Genomic DNA, 20,212 nt, shown 5'->3' on the forward strand with positions numbered 1-20,212 from the left:
CCCTTCTCTTCCTTCCTTGTAGTAACGGAGGACCTTTGACATCCTACGAGATTATTATTGAATTGAGCCCTTTGCTCCAAGCCTTCATAATTGAACCCTTGTCACAGTAGCTTATAGGGTGGTTGGAGTCAGCTTTTAGCTTTTTTTGATGCTTTCTTTATAATTATTTGCTTATAACAAGCTAAATATAATTATTTTGCTTGGCTTTAAAGTACAATTCACATTATCCTCGACGATACGTTCCATACTATTGAGGCTCTTGGACTCGTAGGAAATCATCGCACCTTGACGTCCTCGGGCCTTTTCACACAGCAGTTGCTATGTCTAACCGCGCTCTACTTACTATTCATCCTCTTGGCATTCGCTCCTAGAAAGTCGTGAATAATGACCTGCAGCCATAATGGCCAGCCTCGAACTGCCGAAGCGATGCCAGAAGATTTGGGAACAACAACTTGCCCACCCTTCCTATCGAAGATCTGGGCCACTGTGTCTTGGGCCACCTGCTCTGGTGTGAGAAACGTTACACCTGAGCTCTTCAGATGACCCTTAAAGTCTTCCACTAGAGGCGTGGCCACAAAATTTGGGTGCACGATGGTGGTCATGACATTCGGCGCGCCGTACACATGCTTGATCTCGACTTGAAGCGCTTCATGAAATGCAAGAGCAGATGCTTTGGTAGATCCGTAGTCGGCATGACCTGGAAGCCCTACAAAGGATGCGACACTAGCCATGGTGACAATGTGGCCCTTGTTGGCTTTGATCATGCTGGGCAGGAACTGCTGGACGGTGAGCCAGTGGCTCATGGTGTTGATGGCAAAAATCTTCTTAAGCGCCTTCTCTTCAATGTCGAGAATAGACTTTGGCACTGCAATGCCAGCATTGTTCACCAGAATGGTGGGCTCTCCAAAGTCGCCACGTACACCAGCCGCCGCATCGGCGATGGACGCAGCCGACGTGACGTCGCATTTGTAGAAGCGAACGTTGGGGCTGCCTTGAAGTTGCTTGGGCAGAGGTTGAATATCAAAGACGGCGACTTTGACACGTGCGGCAATGAGCTTTTGCACAATAGCAAGACCGATACCGCTGCAACCGCCAGTAACAACAGCAATCTCGTTGGGCCAGTTCCAGCCGGGCGCGCCGCCTAATCGCCATGAATTCGCAGCCATGGAAGTGAGCTTCGCGTTCACATAGCGCAGCGTGCCAATGGCGAGGAGCGCTTGGAGGATGGACTTGGCAAGCGTCAAGTCATGGTTGGGCGGAAGCGAGGCCCGGGTAAGGAGATGCTGGATAGTCTCCTGTGGTGCTTTCTCGAGAAAAAGAAGTAAAGCGCCGGGGACGACTGGGTTTAGAAGGCTGCCAGCAACAGTACGGAGGGATTTGCCGATGAAGGAGTCCTGCAGGGAATATAAAAGCGACATTGTGGAAGATGGGCTTGAGAACCAGGGTGCAAGATTTTGTTGCGAAATAAGGAGCGGATTACTTGTCTGTAGAACTGGGGGTGAGACGCACAACAAAGCCGGTTGAATTGGAAATGGAGTCAAATCGGTTCAAGGCAAGCGGGCATGTTGGGGAGATACATATAGCACCGGACGTGACCCCATACGGCGCATGCGCACGGTGGGAATCAACAGCTTCCCGGTGCCTCGGCTTCCGGCCGGCAAAGCGGCCTGTCGGGGCATCCATGAGATGGTCCCCGTTCCGACCTGCCGCTAGTACAAAACAGGAAGGCATGACGAGCGACGACTTTAGAACATTATTCTTCTTTTCTACGAAGAGTCACAAGATATCCAGCATGCAGAAAATAGTGTAATTGGGACAAGACCGACTATTACTGTTAGCTGGCCTTTAAGACATGATAACTTGTAGGCTTGAATATATTACCCTGGGATTATTTGCTCTACCTGGACCCTGTGTGATGCGACGAAATATTTGGCCACAACATCAGACAAGTCGTCTAGATCTTTGTAAGTCAATGACCCATCCTAGCTGTAAATGGCATCCTTACCGCGATGTTGCTTGGCTCTCCTGGCAAAAATTCCATGCATGGAGTCCTCGACGCGTTCAGTGAGAGCCTGATTTCAAGATTTGATCTTGTCACCAAGACGGGAGTTACGCAGCAGGTCGACCGCCTCGCTGGAGGAGAGCATCGGCGGCGTGCTCAAGGTTATTAATGGGGCTTTAATGGAGATTATCGGTGGCAAGTTTATCCTTTATGACGGCCAGACTTGGCCTTGGTAGTGATGGACCGTGATGAACCGTCATCCTTACAACAAGGATATGCCATTACAAATTATATCTTAGGTAGACTTTCACCGCTCCCATTAAACACGGAATTCCGACTTTACTTTCAGTATAGCCGACTGCATTCCACTAAATGTCAACGGAACCTAGCCCTAGTTTATCATAACATGCACGCGAACACACACGTACAAACACATTCCTATTCCAGTATTATTACTGTATCATAATGAGAGGAGACTTCTTTTCATATTACAGGTCTGAATATTTTACATAGGGCGCCCAATAAAAGCCCTCAATGAAAGCAAAACTGCCCTCAGAATGTCTCTTCCACGTACGTGATGCCTATCCCATCTTCTGCTCTTCGAGACATCTACGCAATTTTTCCCTGGCTCTGGGTGGCAACGTGGGTGGCTTCGCTCCTGGATGCCGCGACTGCTACGTCCCCGTCTGTAAACTTCGACTCATCAGCAGCACTACAACCTGCGGCTTGTTGCATACTTTCTTCGACTCTCGGTGCTGAAGCCTTTTGCTCGCTACTATTCATCAGGCCTTTTTCTGCGTGGTTGGTGTCGGGTTTCTTTGCTGGGCCGTTCTTCTTGACTGAGCGCCACTCCAAGGCCAAGGCACCGGGAAGAGCAAGGCAGGTCATATAGAGAGCTACCTGAAAGACCACGCGCAATGCATCGTTGTACGCCTCCAAAGCCAAAGCACGGTACTTGGTGTCAATATTATCAAGGATGCTAGTGGCTCCAGTGCTCTTGTTAATAAGATCGTGATTCATCCCGGGAATGTCTCGGAGACGATCAGTGAGCTGATTATCAAGTACGTTCTGGCCGACCGAGACGAAGATTGCGCCAAAGAGGGTTTGCCTGTTTTGAAAGACACAGCATTAGCAAATGATGATTATATGGAACCCGCAGAGAAGCGCGATACGTACGCAAAGAACATGAGCGAGGCGCCAATAGCCACGTCTTGCTTGGCTAACACTGCCTGTGCCGCCATATTCGGAGCCTGGGATGCCAGACCAAGACCAAGACCATACAGGATCTGGTAACCGATCCATTTGCCCTGCGAACTGTCAACCCCAAAAGTAGTAAGCAATCCTGCACCAATAGCAGTAAGGCAGACACCAATTATAAGGGATGGCGTGTAATAGCCAATAGCGGAGACCAGCTGGCCATTGAGAATGGCCGCAGCCGCAGTCAGCAGCACCATCGGGAGCAAGTCTATGCCGCTTTCCACAGCGGGCTTACCCAGAATAGCCTGGAACCAGATGGGGAGGTAGTAAACTATATGTAGCGTAATTACAAATTAGCAGGACAAGTCGGTTCAACTTGTACATGGCTTGGCCACCTACGAAATATGGTCTGGTGTGCACCGACACACAGGCTCACCCAGAAGCCAGAAGCAATGCTTCGTTGAATAAAGATGCGCGGTGGCAGAATGGCCTGGTCCGGCAGCCAGAGCTGGACCAAGGCAAAGGCGATCAACAAGACAAAGGAAACGACGAACAAGGCAATAATGCGCCCATCGTTCCACTACGGCTTGCATGTTAGCGGTGTGGTCCAAAGGAGAAGTGTCGTGTTAAGAATGTCGAATGCACGAGGCGCACTTGCATTATAGGTCGTGCCACCGTATTGTAATACAAGACAGAGACAGATAATTCCAGGCACGAGACATATAAAACCCAAAATATTGACCTGCTTCAACCTATGTTCCAGCGATGACTCGGTGCCGGGCTGATCGGGTATATCAAGGAGGAAGAAGATGAGGGCCATGACGGGAAGTCCAATGGGAACTGGTCCAAGTCAGCCAGTGTTTGGCAGCATGGTAGGGTATCGCAGAAAGGCTTACGATTAATGTAAAAGCACCATCTCCAGGTGACATGTGTTGTGAAGGCGCCGCCGACGGTAGGACCAAGAACGGAAGCAACGCCAAACAAGGCGCCGAAGAAACCCTGGTACTTGGGGCGCTTGTGTAGGGGAATGGCGTAGACAATGATCATCATCTGCGGGTACAACGTCAGCCAGCACGAAGTGAAGTAGCGGTTGGGACGGTACATGAAGGAACATTGAACCTACAACGCCAGGGAGAATGCCGCCGGCTCCTAGACCAGCAATGACCCTTCCAAAAATGAGAGCAATGGAATTTGGGGCTACGCCGCAAATGGCCGAGCCAGCTTCAAAGAGCAGAAGCGATGCCACGAAGATGGTCTTGACGGGGAGAAACTTGTAGAGTTTGCCAAAAACCAGCTGAAAGGCGCAGTTGGTGAGCAAGTATGCGGTGCCGTACCAGCCAACATGGCCTTTTGATTGGAACTCGTCGGTGATTTGGGGGATTGCGGTGGTGATGATCATTTTGTCCTGAAGCCAAAGATTTAGTTTGGACGGTCCTTGAGGGAAGCGGAATGGCATTGACAGCTTTGCGACGCACCAGAGAAACCAAAAACATGGCGGTAAAGGCAGAAATGATAAGCAGAATGAATTTCGGCCCTGATGGGTAGACCTTGTCGGCATCTTGGCGTTTGAAGTCTTTCTTTTCGCCCACCTGTTGAGAGGAATCATCCTTGGCCGTGTGTGTGGCCATAATAACATGGGCGCCAAGGGTGAACGGGCTAAAGCGTCAACGGTAGATGATGAAGGGCGAAGGTGAAGAGGAGGGTTTAAGACTGGTGACTGGTGTCTGGTTTTATTTTATTTTTTATTTCCATGCACGTGTACTCGCAACCAACAGCAGCCGCAAGTGCCAACTACTACGAGTCCAGCCTGCAGCTGTGCGTCGCGACACAGTATTTGACGCTATGCATTGACCTTTTACGCCGTTGGAGATGATTGTCTGTATGGCGTGAAATTTGCATGCCTTGTAATTGATGGAATGATCGACGCGGAAAAGCCTGGTCGTCAAGTGCTTTGCGCCCATCCACTGGTGCGTACCCAGGAGGCGCCAGGGATGTCTTGGTACATGTAAACTGTCAATAATTTATCACCAATGTAATTGAAGTTTATTATAGCGCATGTCAGATTTTCAAGAGCTTATAATTCAAGACCTCAAGTGCTGTTTTGTAACGGCTGTGTGCGTGTACCTACCTAGGTAGGTACTCGAGCAGCTCGGCGGTTCATTTGCTACCAGTTGACATGTCAATATTTCTGCTGTCGCGGGCGGTAATCCGAAGAACCAAGGCCATCAAATAGCACTCACTATTCCAGCATCGGGACTTGGGGACGACACATGCAAGCACAATGAATGGCTTTCAGCATCTGCATGTGGAGCGCAGAAAACAGAATTCCGAGCCCCGAGTGCCCGAGGTGCGAGGTGCGAAGTGCGAAGTGCGAGGGGTCCAGTCGGCGCGAGCCCATTTCAAGTTTATTAGGGGCAGACAACAGCGAAGCAACATGGAGGCAATTCTCCGATTGGCGAGGTGGAAATGTCACAGATGGGGCTGACAAGGGGCTAATACTGCACATGTGGTGACAAAAGCATCAAATTACATATGTCATTTTAATTGTGCAGAGCTGGCACGGAGTTCATGCTGGCTAGGGCGCAGTATTGACCCTCTGGTGGTGCCTTCGCATACGGCACCAGTCTTGATAGTTTAGACAAATAAACGAGCACGTCCCAAATTTACCAACTATTTGTTGAACATGAAACAGCATCACGTGCAGGGTCCAGCCTGCGCCTTCCATAAATAGCGTGCCTTGGCGGCATCTCTAGCTTAGAGAATCAACGCACTCCTTTCATCTGTGTTCCGCTGTGACGTTCAACACTATTGACCTTGTACAAATATCCTGGACAACAAGAGCCTAGATGGTAGTTTTCTCGTCGTGAAAACGACGCCACGTAATTCATAACAGACGTCGGTGCTATTGCTCTCTATAATGGAGACAGTATTAGTCAAATGACGCTGTGAATGCTCCGACTCAATGCTGGCCAGTAGCCGGCCTGTAATCACGCTCGTCGAAACACTTGCTTAGCACGTGGCAACAGGTGAAAACATTTTGCTGCAAGTACATGAATCTACTATATATTACAAGGGTTTAAAGTATTGGAAGCCGGAAAACCCAAACAAAGGTGTTAACATCTCCGTCCCCTACAACCAACGCCTTTGGCAGGTAGATAAGCACGAATCGCTACCCAAAGTAGTCGGTAGGTCCTTTTCCTATGCCTCGACCAACATTGCCTATTAGTTGTCCATGCAGCTTTCAGCGGCCGGTTAGTATTGTGTAACGGCGCCCCGTCCATCAAATCGGCACGTGCGTGCCGTGTCGTCCTGCAGAGCTGGTGACTGGGTGTGTGATAATGCTTGTCGATGCGCCAGAATGCGCATGACATGTTGGCCCTACTTCGTGGTTAATGTTGTATTCTCAGTTCAGCTCTTTTGCAACAAAGCAAATCCTTGTCTGTCAACTTGAAGCGCGCCCTGCATCAACTCGGCTAGACATGCCGTCCTTGAAGCACGAGCTGATCCCTGTAAGTCTTCCGCAGCGACAACAATGTCGGTTTCGTGCTTGGAGCTGTCTGTAAAAATCACTACAGCTCTTGTCGATGCCAGATCTTTAAAGTAGCTGGCTACCTCTTTGCCATGTTCGGCTTACACGCCGCTCTTATCAAGTTATTCGAGGAGCATGGCATGAAGCTTTAGCCGCGAATAAAGTAGTAATTAGGCGCCTTTATTAGTCTCTTTCTTCTTAAATAGTGCTACCATCCTGACGGGTTTCCATACTCGCTCGCCTGTTCAATTTTACTTTGCAACCATTAACGGGCTCGCGGGCAATCTTGTCGGCTAATCATAAATAAACTACTTGCTTAGAATGTTAGTCAACAACACGACTGGTGCAAGCCCTCTTTCGATCCTGGTACTATATCTGCCATCTCGGTGGTTTGACTTCTCCCAACAAACCCAACGTCGCAACCTCGGCGCCAAACCACAAGACCAGCCATGACACTGTCCACTCCAGCTCCGCATATAAGAACCGAGATGCCGGAGAGGCCGTTGCGTTGCGTGTTTATAAATCCCATGGTTGTTGAGGAACAGGGGTATTGGAGTTACATGATGGTAGCTGATGTTTTTATCTGCAGATTCGTCCCTTTTCGATTAGCCAAATTTGCCTGGCATTTCGACTTCTTTGCAAGTCTGCTAGCATGAGGATGCATTTTACTACTCGGTATTTGTTTAGCACCTTTCGCCAAACACAGGCCCCTGCGAATTGCACATGAATGGCCCCGACATGAGCTTTGGCTTGCCATCCTCTGCCACGTACGGCCGAGCCGTCTGAGGGCTTTTGGTGCATCTGGGGCGTGGGACAGCAGCTCCTTGCACATTTGGTGCGGAGTGTTGGATGCTGCACGATCCCGAGTCGAGTATGCATTTCCGGAACCTTTTATTAGATACATGGTATGGTCAAATTAGCAGAGGCGCCCCTTTTCGTGCTACTGGCAAGTGAAGCCGTCATGCGAATGCGACAGTTCGCGTGAACCAGGTTGAAGCATGTAATTCGGTAGCAGAAATTTGTGTTACAATGTTTCTATTTTCTTCCGTTGATAAAGTGACGTAGCATTGCATTCGGTCCCTTTGAATGCTCGGAACGATGTAGCAGTAGCCAAAAGACGGAGCCAAGTCATTTTGGACGTCTGCTAGTGTTGGGATATTGTGGTCACGAATTTCCCATAGATACATTCCGTAGCAAAATATTTAATCCATCCGATAAACATTGAACAGATGCAATTCGAAACCGAATCAGCCATGACCACTCAAACCCACACCAAGATCACAGAGACCATTACCAACAAAGCTGACCATGTCTCTCCAGCCAAGATGGCTAGGAAAGTGGTATTCAGCGCCATAACTGTTGGTAAAGAAGGTAAGTACCAAGGGATATTGTATTTCGCAAAACCCACCTCACACCTTTCCAGTTCTATACAGAATTGGAAAGCCATGTTTCTGACATATATTTTACTAGATTCTGAGGGTGCCTGTATTCACGAGGCTAGGGAAATATCTGACGCCTTGGACGTATTGCAAAAGAGCGGGCACGATGAAGTCGACACTGCGCGCGCATATGGTGCCTCCGACGACTTCTTTGGCCAAGTAAACTGGCTAAAAAAGGGCACTATTATGAATACGAAGCTCAATCCTAGACGCATAGGTCCAAGCTCATACTCCCATAAGCCAGAAGACCTCAAGCGCGGTCCCGAGGATAGCTTGAAGGCTCTGCAAACTGACCACGTCGACTGTTGGTACCTTCATACGCCTGATGTGTGTCGCGATCCCGGCCAGTACCCTGCCATGTTTTGGAGATTCGTGAATTAATAACGATTGGCGATTGTAGCACAACACGCCGTACGAGGAAACACTTGATGCTGTTAATGAACTTTACAAGGTCAACTGGTGGGTCAATTCAAGCGATTTGGTATTAGCAACTACGCCGCATGGGAGGTAGCTGAGATCTGTGCAAGTCTATGGAAGTTTTTGCATCCATCTCCTACACGTAGTGCCCCTCGTAGGAGGTGTGCTAACGCAACGGCTGGATGAAGCCATATGTCTACCAAGGCCGTTATCATGCCCTCCAGCGCGCCGTAGAGCCAGCGCTCCTCCCGTGCCTTCGAAACTACCGGACGGCATCGCCTTCTATGCCTTTAGCCCCCTGGCTGGCGGCATGCTGACCGGCAAGTACCAACGGGACACGACCGTTCGTGAGCCTGGTAGTCGATACGACCCCCAATAGATTTCAGTGGAAGCACTTTCGCGGACGGTACTAGAACGATGAATACTTTACTGCCCTGTATAAGATTCGGCCAGTTTCCAGGAAGCTGGGCTTGACAAAGACTGAGGCAGCATTGAGATATCTGAGCCACCAGCAACAGGCAATCAAATGGCAGTCAATCACATCCCTCAGACCTAAGACTCACAGTGCTTTCGAGTACTGATCCCGACGCATATTTACCATCACTGTCGGATTGGTTTGGTACTGCCCCGGCGTCAAACGCGAGCATCGACCCTCTGCCTTCACCGGGGACTCTCCATCACTCTTCTAGTAAGGCAGGCTTTTCTGAAACCCCTTCAAACGCCATACAAGACTTATTTGGACCCGTTACAATGGATCCAATTCCGACATTGACAGTGTCTACTGCAGTTGTTACACAATTTGACTTTGGGGACTACTTTTCTACTACGCCTCCATTATTTTCTGAGGACATGACCACCCTAGATTGCCTTAGAGCCTCCAAGATATTCTCCACGGGAATTAATAACAGCAATAATAGCTCACAGGGAGGTCATTCGGACTCATTATCATCGTATAGAAATGCCGTGTCCGAACTGTTTTCTGTTTCCACACCAAGTCTTACGCCCACCACCGAGACACCATTTCCACCTCTAGCATAGAGATATCCCAGAGCTGTGAAGGATCTCGTACAATAGAGTCTCTGGATCACTCTTGTCTTATTCAAGCCCTCCGATCAATGGAAACCATATATCTTTAATGTCTTGTCACTAAGGCCCCTTAGGAATCGCCTCTATTCGTGCCATATTGGCTGGGAACTAGGGTGCCTTGAACGCTGTTGGCGCCATGGTAAAGTGTGGACGTTCAGAAGATGGGTATCTGCTCGCTATCGTGTCACTTATCATCTTTAAAGTGCTGGACGGGTACGCAGCTATTGCGCGACAAAGTCCGAATTTGAAACAGGATATAGCATCTCAAAAGGCACCTCCCTCCTCTGGCTTGTCATTGACAGTATCACTGTGTACTTCCTCATCAGACCATGACTGGTCAAACCCTGTTGTTGTGGGCAAGTACTGCTTTAATGGCACAGACTCAGCACGCATGGCAGCACAGCTGGTTCTTAGTGAACTGTACCTTATACGGCGCCTTGTTGAGCAACTGTCTACAAAACTAAAGGATCATGGGGGGAGAACGGGAGAAAGAAGGATGATACGACGGCGACAGCCTTGGAAACGGCATCTGAGACGTCGAATTCGGACAGTAAATCACCCTCACTGCTGTTAAGAGCGACGTACGATCACTTGGGCATTGCTTTGGCGGAACGCTTGAGGTCACTTTCCTTGAATATAATAAACCTATTGAGGAAGATTTAGATAGATGCGAGGGCCAGATTGCTCCGGTTACACCTCCAATATCGACAACAGTGTCGACGTCTTGCCACTTGTACGCCAGCGGGACAAACTTGACGGCGGTAGCGCGTTCTAGACGTGTAAACTCCAACATGTTATGGAACCTTGCCATTTGTACCACGTTTTCTGGCTGCGCAAGATATACATATGATGAAGAGGGCCGAAGAGTACGAAAGGTAACAGGCCATGCGGGTACGGAGGGTTCTCAGCCGCGAGAATTGAAAGAGACCATCTTTCTCAAGTCCCTCGAGCGTTACCACATATGCGACGGTGAGATTGACCACAAAATTAACCACAAACACGTCCTTGATAGATGCCACGGCGAAGGAAGAGGAACAAGCGTGGGTCAGCATCGAAGACTTGGTACAAATTTCGGGGAACTAAAGCGGTTTACGGGGGCTGTTATTGCATTTTCAATAGAGCCTATGAATACAAACACGATAGCCATCTGCCCGGACGCAGAGGAAGCACAATTCCGACTCTTTTCTCGATCTTGCCTCCAAATTCCCACTCATGCGTGGCATCGCCAACAAGGTTGACACTGCTTTCCCAAACGCAAACCATCTGTCACATCACTGCCTTACTTATGTGAGAATCCTAGATTAAAAACGCGTCACGAGAGACGCCTTCCTCGACGAGACAACCGACTCAAGGCCCAAGACTCTCCCAGAGTCAGATAAGCGCTGCATCAATTATAGAAACAACACTACGCAAGCTTACATGCGATCCATGTCTATTCCAGGGTGTTTCAGTCTTTTCCTACATTTGGAATGAAGCCGGATGGCAGCTTCGATGTAGCAGTCGCGGCAAGATCTCCGATTGATGCTCCGCTCTGGATATGCAGAATGGGAATTTCGACCTCGAGTTCTCTGATGAACCATGTCCGGAGATCAACAGCAACTAAGCTATCAGCACCCAGCTCCGCCAACCGGGTATCTGGAGTCACAGATATATCCTCGGAGAGGTGGAGCTTTTGGATAATCTTTGCCTTGAGCGCGGCCAGGACCACCTCTTCTGCTTCGGCCACATTGGTCGCAGATGCTAGCTGCTGCTTGATAGGCATGAGCGTGTTTGTCGACTGCGACGAGGTGGAATGCAGTCGGTAGTTGACGAGCGGCCATGTCTGCGGATTACTGTACCAAATAAGATCGGGTGTCTCGTCGGGATCATGCTGCGTGAAGCCGGACATTACTTCTGGGTCACGCCCGGACGCCGGATCACCCGCCAGGATGGCCTCGGCAAAAGTTTCATGCAAATCTCTCTCTGATACAATGTGTCTGCCGACGAGCTTGTTCATGAGTCGTGACAGGTCACTGCCCATGCGTGAGATGTACCCAACTCCACAGACTTCGGCGGGATGAATAATACTTCCAACGAGGTTCTTCTCTCGTCGCCGCCGTATTAAGCTCCTCATGAAGTTTGTGGCGGCTGCATAGGAAGACTGTCCCATGTTGCCGAGAATGGCAGTTGCAGATCCAAACAGGATGAAAAAGTCCAAACCGTCTCCGCCGTATATTTCTTCAAGCAGGCGGCTGCCTTGGACCTTTGGCCTGAACGTCCCCAGTATACTCTGCAATGGGGAATCTGAAAACATTTGGTCCTGCAGGACCATGGCACCATTGACAACTCCACCGACGGGTGGCAGGTTTCGACGAATGGTGCGGTCGACCTTGAGGATGGACTCTCGGTCAGTGACGTCCCTGTTGCGTTTGTCAGTATTGATTGCAGATATAAAGAGATTCCTTCTTGACATGTCAGGACTTACATGGACTCTACCCTGACATTGGCCTCCAATTTCGACATCTCATCGATCCATTGTGGGTCGACTTTGGGGTTTCGACTGGCCAGAACGATATTGCGTGCTCCTCTGGTGATCATCCAGTGGCATACCGATTGTCCGAGGTCGCCCGACATGCCAACGAGGAGATACGTTTTGCTACCTGATAGTCTGACTTGGGAACTTGCAGAAGAAACTCGAACTGGGAGCTCACTCGCTTGGGTCCAGTCAATAATCTCGACTTCACTCGCTCTCAAACCTCGGCGAGGAACCTGCTCCACGTTGATCACATTGGTCTTTTCACTTGACTCGAAGTGCTTGGCCAGCACAAGCATGACTTCGCCAGCCACGACACGTGCAATCTTGAACGTTTCGCTCACTGCGGCCACTTTGAGCCCCTTTGAAGCCAACGGCGACAGTCTGCAAAGGGTACCATTGTGGTGTCGTTGAACATCCTCGGACAGCAGTGACTTTACCTTTGAAAACACTCCATTGGGCGTCTCGCTAAAGTTGGCTATGACCGAAAGATTGGTAGGAAGCAGACGAGAAAGCGTTCGAGACGAGCTCGCGTCATGGAAGAATAAGATGCTGGAACTCGACTCCGCGACGGCAGCAACACTGGTGCTGAAATATGGCTGGACACCTAATCAAGATTGGAGAGTCAGAATTGCCAAATACCACTGGGAGAGGAGCGGGAGTTGTCCTCCAGGATTCGCCTGGAGAAAGGAAGTGAGGCTTACCCTTGGCAACAGCGGCGGTCCAAATGGCGTGTTTGAGATAATCACTTGCCTCATGGACCAAGAGACCTGTATTTGTTTCTGCCTGTTCAATGATGTTTCTAGCCATCACCGCAGATGCCATAATCTTCAAGAACTGGGGCTCTTGGCTCTCGGCAATATGGTTGGGGAGCTCCCAGCACCACGCCGAGGGCGACGAGACTCTGGATGCATTCTTGGTTGCAAAGGCGACAAACCGTGCGTTGGAGACCTCGTGGGTTCCCAAGATGAGACTCAAAAAGCCAGCACCCTTTACTCTCAACGCCAGAGAGACAGAATATCGGACACGGATCTGAACCATGGATTGATGCTCGTCGAAACTGGCGTCTCTCACATCGTCAACTGTCTCTACAAACTCGAAATTGTCTTTGTTGGAGCGAAGCTCGACAGTTGACTGTTCCAAGCTCACTTGGTTATAGACGGCTCTTTGGGCCGCGGCGTATCGCTGGTTTAGTGAAGTCGCATTCATGATTCGCGGAATCTTCATGACGTTGTCTTCGAAGCGAAGCTCAAGCTCGACGCTACCAACACCCTTGGAAAGACTGTAATCATTGGTAAACTCGGACTGAACCATGCGCATGAGGGTTGTGCCGAGGAGTGTCGCATTAACAGCATCCGGATCGACAATGTTGAAATACTGATGAAGTGAACCCTTGTACTCGTATCCGATACAACTGAGAAATCCTTTGCTCATACTCAGATATGGATTTTCAGACTCGGAACCCGCCGTCACCCACAAGAGTCTCCGGCCGGCTTCTAGCAACCTAAAATGAGGTGAGTACATGTAAATAAAGTATGGGAGACTGATCGCCTGAAAGTCTTGGACATGCCGTTCCTTGTCGCTGACACGGAGTGGCATTTTGTGATTTCAGGCGTTGGCCAACAGAGGGGGCAAACTGCACCCACAAGAAACTCGGAAACGTACCTCTTCAAGCAGCTCAGTTTCTGAGCCGTCAAGTCTTGGAAACACGGAGAGTCCATGTCTGCAAGACATAGGATTGCGGCCAGTGGTGCATCAGAACACTCTACGGAATCAATGGTCAAGGCGTCATAAACCTGATGGAAGTAAGGGGCCAGTAGCTTCTGCAGCTCGGGAACGAGACGTGAAGTTTTCTCTGTTGCACCGCCAATAATCATGAGGCTCTCAAGTTTAGCCGATGCAGCTGGTGCGACGGCCAAGGGCTCGCGGAGTGTCTCTACACCATCCTCGACTGCCTTTGTCACAAAGGTCGAGTAACCCCAGTATGCGTACTCGGGCTTTTCCGGCGACGGGATGATCGTTTCCACGCCACCGAAGCCCGTCTTCCTGAGAAGGTCTTCCCACTTTGGCACTGAGATTTTGGGACCCCAGGGTCTGTTGTCGTTTTTGCCAAGCCACCATCCCTCGAAGGCGCAGAAGAACATGGCATCTTGCAAAATGTTCTCGTTTGTGATCTCCAGGGCAATAAGATGGCCCCCGGGCTTTAGCAGGGTACGAACATTGGTCATGGTCGGCTGTAGGTACTTGGTGGCATGAAGGACATTGGCTGCGATGACCAAGTCGTACGAGTTTGCGTCAAAGCCCTGTTCCACGGGACTCTTTTCAATATCGAGTACGCGGTAGACCATTTTATCAGCATGCTCGGTGAAGGTGGCCTCGGCGTCCTCAAAAAAGCCAGCCGAGATGTCAGTGAAGGTGTAGGAATGGAAGTACTGGCCGATGCGCCTGAGAACGGCTCTGGTTGCTGAGCCGGTGCCGGCTCCAATCTCAAGAATCTTCATGCGAGGATACCTAAAGGCTAGTTGTCCGGCCAAGTCGCCAACCCTCAGACTCATGTACTTGAGCTCCTGTTCTTGATCATAGAATCTGGTGAGGAGATTGTCCTGGCGATAAACTTCTATCATGGGAGTCTCGCCGCGCAAGAAGCCTAGAAAGTGTTTCCTTGTCTTCTCTGTCATCTCCACGATGATAGGTTGTGCTGTCTTTGATAGGACGTCGAGGACTTCGCCTGGGTCTTCGTCTACCCACTCCTTGTTGCAAAGGGGGTGTTTGCCTTGACGCGTCATCTCAACCACATGGTCAAACCACTCAACCACATCGCGTCGAAATCCCTCAAGGTTCTTGCGGTCCTGGGCTGTCAGTTTGGAAAGTATTTCCTGGATGACTGAAAAGCACATGTGCTGCGGGTCATCCTTGTCGCCGGGGCAGAACTGCAAGGGCGGCGGCGGTCCATCGACGGCCTCGGCGTTGGGTTCGATACTGCCCCAGGTGATTTGTGAGAACATTGGACGATCATCCTTTGCCGTAGGCTGCATCAACGGAGTTACGTGGACGCCTTCAAACTGGATCAGACCGTGGCCGTCGGGCGTGAATAAGCTGACGTCTCCTGAAGCTCCATCCGCGCTCAACCCAGTGACGGCCGCTTCAAACGGGAGTGATTTGCCTGCTGAGATGCTGCATTTGCCGCAAAACATTGGGTTGATGATGGTTGACTGGATTCGGGTCGGTATCTGGAGACGAGAGAGCGATCCATCGCCAGGCGCCCCAATGGCGCCAAGCAGGCATTGCAATCCACAGTCCATTGTCGCAGGGTGCAGAAGAAGAGAATCGCTTTCAACATTGTTAAGAAGGCCGCGGGACGTATTCAGCTTGCGCTTTAGTTGCGTGATGCCGCGGAACAAGTCCGTGTAGCCGTAGCCCAAATTGCCCAACGAGGCATAGAACTCATCCGTCTCTACGGCTGACATTCCGGAGACGGACGGAGGCTGCGTAGGCAGAAGATTTGCATCCACCTTGCCCCAAGTCACAACTATCTGGCCAGAGGCACAAGTCTTGAGTGTCCCTCCAATATCGGCATGGCAGCTGAAGAATGCCTTGGTAACGCTACCCTCGGATCGTACTTGGTATGCTCGGAACACGGTTTCGATGCCTTTGTTATCGTCAAGGAAGGCAATGGCTTGGTTGATGACGAGGTCGTTAATCTCCACGAGACGCATGGTTCGTCCATCTGCCATGAGTGCGGCGGCTTCTAATGCCATGGCCACATATCCAGTTGCGGGGAATATTGTCTGGGATTGGATCTGATGCCCTTCGAGATATTCAAGATTTCTCTGGAACAAAAAGTTGCGCCACCGCCATTCTCCCTCAGTGACTTCTTCGCTCAGATCCCCGAGAAGCTCATGGCGCCGGCCCCGGCCAAGGTAGGCTTTGGATCTTCGCGTCTCGGTCCAATATGACTGGCTGTGATCAAAGGGGTAAGAGGGCAAATCTTGGATGAATTGCAGCTTCCTAGATTGGTCGTAGAGGGACATGTATTGGTCAACGTTGACCCCCTCTGCTCCAAGCTGCGTCCAGAGAGAGCCAATGGTAACGGCAAGCGCCTGCACTCCGGTTGAACCACGACTCAGGGTGCCAATGTACGGGGTTGATGAGGCTGATTGGGAGACTTCGGAGAGACTCTGCAGAGCCGGTCCCTTGAGGGCAGGATGTGGTCCGACTTCGATGATCAGACCGGGAGGAGAGGCCGCGATGGCTGCCATCAAGGCTTGATAGAAAAGGACAGGGTTGCGCATGTTGTCCTTCCAGTACTCTGCCACCAGAGCAGTGCCATGGCTTGAAGCGTTGATGGTTTTGCCCGCGTGCACAGTCGAGAACCACGTCGTGGCAGTTGGTTGTCCCAGTTGAATCTTACATCCTGTCATGGCACGAAGATACGGGTCCGAGCAGGGCTGCATGTGGTGCGAATGATATGCCGTGTCTACAAGCAACCGACGGGCAAACTTGTCCTGGCTTTTCAGCAGCAGGTCAGTCTCTTGAATAGCATCTGCGTCGCCCGAAAGGGTGACACTGGATGGGGAATTGCACGCTGCGATGCTAATGCGTCCGGCAAACTCGGGCTTCTCGCAAAAGTCCGTTGCTTCCTGGACAGACAGGCCCGCGGCCAACATACTACCGGCTCTGTTATTGGCACCGGCAAGATGGGCGACCTACGTAGTCAAGTCAGTGTTGTGAAAACTTAGCAGCCGAGCTTGGTAGAAGCTTATCAACTTACCCTCCCTCGGAGATATGCAATCCGTATCGCATCATGGGCGTTTAGAACGCCGGCAGCGTACGCAGCAGCAACTTCGCCTGAGGAATGGCCCACGACTGTATCAAAAGAAATCCCAAGGGTAGCGAGGAGCCTGGTCAGCACAATCTGGACGGCAGTGCAGAGAGGCTGTGCGACAGCCGCCTCTTGAATTCGAGACGATGACTTTGGAGCAGCCAGCTCTTCAATCAAGGAGAAGTCTGGCTGGTACTCGGCAGGTAGCTGATCTAGCGATTCTTGCAGCTCTTCAAACCAGCCTCGGGTGACTGGGAAAGTCGAGAGCAGATCCAGTCCCATTTGCGGCCACTGTGCGCCTTGACCTGTAAAGATGCCGAGAATACTCTTCTTCCCGGTATCAGGACGCGATATGACTGTGGATGGGTTATCAGCCTTCCGAAGTGCCATTTCTTTTTCGATCTCGGTCTGTAGCTCCTCGATAGTAGGCGCATATAGCGTCAGTCGGTACTTGAGCGCCGAACGCTTTTCCATCAACGACCAGGCCAAGTCTGCAGCCTTGACGGTAGGATTTTCCTTGAGGTATCTGGCATACTTGTCGAGAACAGCCCCAAGGCTCCGTTCTGAAGCAGCCGAAAAGACGAACGGGAGCAAGGAAGGCGGGTGTTTGCTCGTCCCATTCAAGTGGCTTTTTGGGTTCCGGTGCAGGTTTGGCTCGTAACTCTCCAGGATAGCGTGTGAGTTCGTGCCACCAAATCCACTACATGTTGCGCGTCAGCTAACGTCTGTTTGCTAAACATGGGCACCTGGCCGTGTGTAAACTTACAAAGAGTTGACTGAAACGCGACGCGGGACCCCAGGCGGTAGCTGTGGCCAGGGCACAGGTTCAGTTGGAACTTTGAGACATGATGAATAAGGCTCCAGCTTGGGGTTCAATCGTTCAAAATGAAGATTGGGAGGGATCGTGCCATGCTGTATGCACAAGGATGCCTTGATTATACCAGCCAAACCAGCGCACCCCTCGCCGTCTTAGTATTTGCAACTCAACATCAGCACATCTTCACATAAAGCAAACACTGCAAACTCGCGTCGGGTTGAGAAATCTGCAATACTTACGGCCGATGACCGTCTTGATGGACCCCACATGCAACACGTCGTCCGTGGATGTTTTTGGACTCGCTCCAAAAAAGGTGCTGTAGATACCAGTAGCCTCCTGGTAATCTCCAGCTTGTGTGCCCGCTATCATCCATTGTTAGACATGACTCGACAGAGGCCGAAGTGAAGAGGGCATGTTGGCCACTTACTGCCATGAGCTTCAAAATATTGTGGTCGATCCTCTGGACGAGTCGGGTCAAGTCCTGCCAGGGCATAAGTTGACCGAATTAACTGCGCCTGCGCTTTGCCCGAAGGCATGGTCAAGCCTAGTGTCCTCCCATCCTGCGGTGATGCATCGTCAGAAAGTTGGAATCAGAATGGTCATTGCTACAACCCTTTCTCAAATAAGAGTTGCAGTAGAAGAGCGTAAAGCATACCTGATTCACACCCGAGGCTCTGATTACACATTCTATCGGGTCGCCGTCGGCCACGGCGTCACTCAGTCGCTTGAGGATCAAGGAGGCTATTCCTTCTCCTCGTACGTAACCATTTGCCCTGTGATCCCACATGTAGCCACGGCTCTCCGGTGATAGCATCTTGACATTCGACGCCGCAAAGTACAAGTTGGGAGACAAGATCAGATTCGTTCCTATAACGGCTACGGTTGCGCATTCGCCATTCTGTAGAGCACAGACGCCCTGATGCAGAGCCACCATACTTGAAGAACAAGCCGTGTCAATGGACATGGAGGGGCCGTTCCAATCAAAAAAGTAGGAGATGCGGTTGGCCAGGTTATTACGTGCAAGGCCGGAAATGGCCTAAATTCGAGGATATTGTGGTCAGCATCACTCAACGACAGTAAGATGACCCAGAGCATCATTTCTCAGCGAGTTTGATGTTGAACTCATGATTCAATTTCGGAAACGCTCTCGAGGACCTCGCCATTTCGACCAGTCTACTCACATATTCTGGGACAGCCTTGTCCAATCCCACAACGGCTTCCCAGTCTGCACACATAACTCCGCAAAACACGCCGGTGGATGAACCTCGAAGAGCTTCCATTCTTAGGCCAGCAGCTTCCAGAGACTCGTAAACAGTTTCCAGTAGCAACCGTTGCTGGGGGTCCAGGCTAGTCGCTTCATTTGCCGCAATATTGAAGAAGGACGCGTCGAATGCCCTTATATTTTCGGAAATAAAGTATGATTCTTTGGCATTTGTGGTCAATGGATTTGCTGGATTTGGATCGTAGAAACCATCCATGTTGAAACGGTCCGGTGGTGGCTTGGTGGCGACATTCTTCGGCTTGCTGATAAGCTCCCAGAGACGTGATGGCGATGAAGAAGATCCAGGGAATTTGCAGCCCGACCCAACGATGGCTATTGGCTCTGGTGTCATGGTGTCGGTTTTTCAGTTTATGTATTTGTTAAAGATACAAGACCAAGTGTTGAAATGTGCGTACGGGGGAGTTGTCGAGATGGAGATTGGAAGCGCAGCGACGGGGGATAATTGGACAGGTATTTAAGATGCGACGACCATGACTTTTCCAAGTGCAGAGGGTCAGTTATATCAATAGACTCAATACCAACAGAGTAGTATCTCGCATGAGCACAATTGGCGTGGCTTTCCCCATTACCTGCTGGCGAAGTGCTTGGTGCCCAGTGCCAGAAGACGCAGTCCACACAGGACATAGTCACTGAAAACACCGGTTGAAACGGGGCAGTCTACCTTTCCACAAGCATAATATTTCATTGAGTTTTCTCAATAAATCAGATTGTAGAATACATGATAAATTTAGCCGTGAGCACAATGTACTCCACAAGCGAGCTAGGCATACCCGTTGCGCCTTTTGACCCCCTGCACAATCAGTCCATTTTTGAGTAAGGAGTACCAAGGTGTAACAGGTTTCTTGCATACTTCTACATAGTATACTGGGTCCATATGTATGCTTAATCACTACTTGCAAAAAAAAGTCCAACATTCTACTCTGTCTAGTCTGTTCTGGATGACTCATAGGTTGCTTTTCTAGAACTTACCCAATTGTGTATGAATAACTCGATTTCGAATGACTGAGCATCTTATATTTTATTCCGTGGCTTTTATTGCAAGGGTCTTTGAAAGGCAGCATACTGTTCTGTAGAATTTGCAGGGGGTCGGCTCGCTTGGAGCATGGTAA

General features: G+C 50.4%; 4 protein-coding genes across 4 annotated transcripts; 1 reads left to right on the top strand and 3 right to left on the bottom strand.

The window, feature by feature from the left end:
- Positions 1-335: 335 nt before the first annotated feature.
- MAA_08286 (dehydrogenase/reductase SDR family) lies at positions 336-1,418 on the bottom strand (the record flags this gene model as incomplete). The annotated part of the gene is made up of 1 exon (XM_007826284.1): positions 336-1,418. The coding sequence occupies one exon, from the start codon at positions 1,416-1,418 to the stop codon at positions 336-338; it is 1,083 nt and encodes a 360-aa protein (XP_007824475.1).
- A 1,193-nt stretch (positions 1,419-2,611) lies between these two features.
- MAA_08285 (Major facilitator superfamily domain, general substrate transporter) lies at positions 2,612-4,598 on the bottom strand (the record flags this gene model as incomplete). The annotated part of the gene is made up of 6 exons (XM_007826283.1): positions 2,612-3,110; positions 3,179-3,530; positions 3,599-3,779; positions 3,942-4,039; positions 4,096-4,249; positions 4,323-4,598. 6 exons carry the CDS (start codon positions 4,596-4,598, stop codon positions 2,612-2,614), a joined length of 1,560 nt encoding a protein of 519 aa, XP_007824474.1.
- Positions 4,599-7,981: 3,383 nt separating this feature from the next.
- Positions 7,982-8,548, top strand: MAA_08284 (aflatoxin b1-aldehyde reductase; the record flags this gene model as incomplete). The annotated part of the gene is made up of 2 exons (XM_007826282.1): positions 7,982-8,099; positions 8,199-8,548. The coding sequence occupies 2 exons, from the start codon at positions 7,982-7,984 to the stop codon at positions 8,546-8,548; spliced, it is 468 nt and encodes a 155-aa protein (XP_007824473.1).
- Positions 8,549-11,117: 2,569 nt separating this feature from the next.
- Positions 11,118-19,434, bottom strand: MAA_08283 (Beta-ketoacyl synthase; the record flags this gene model as incomplete). Its single annotated transcript, XM_007826281.2, has 10 exons — positions 11,118-12,069; positions 12,135-12,789; positions 12,887-13,686; positions 13,848-16,888; positions 16,954-17,704; positions 17,771-17,972; positions 18,061-18,183; positions 18,249-18,381; positions 18,477-18,857; positions 19,003-19,434. The coding sequence occupies 10 exons, from the start codon at positions 19,432-19,434 to the stop codon at positions 11,118-11,120; spliced, it is 7,470 nt and encodes a 2,489-aa protein (XP_007824472.2).
- Between the last annotated feature and the right edge of the window lie 778 nt (positions 19,435-20,212).

Source organism: Metarhizium robertsii (assembly GCF_000187425.2).
Source record: "Metarhizium robertsii ARSEF 23 chromosome Unknown MAA_Scf_1, whole genome shotgun sequence".
NCBI lineage: Eukaryota > Fungi > Ascomycota > Sordariomycetes > Hypocreales > Clavicipitaceae > Metarhizium > Metarhizium robertsii.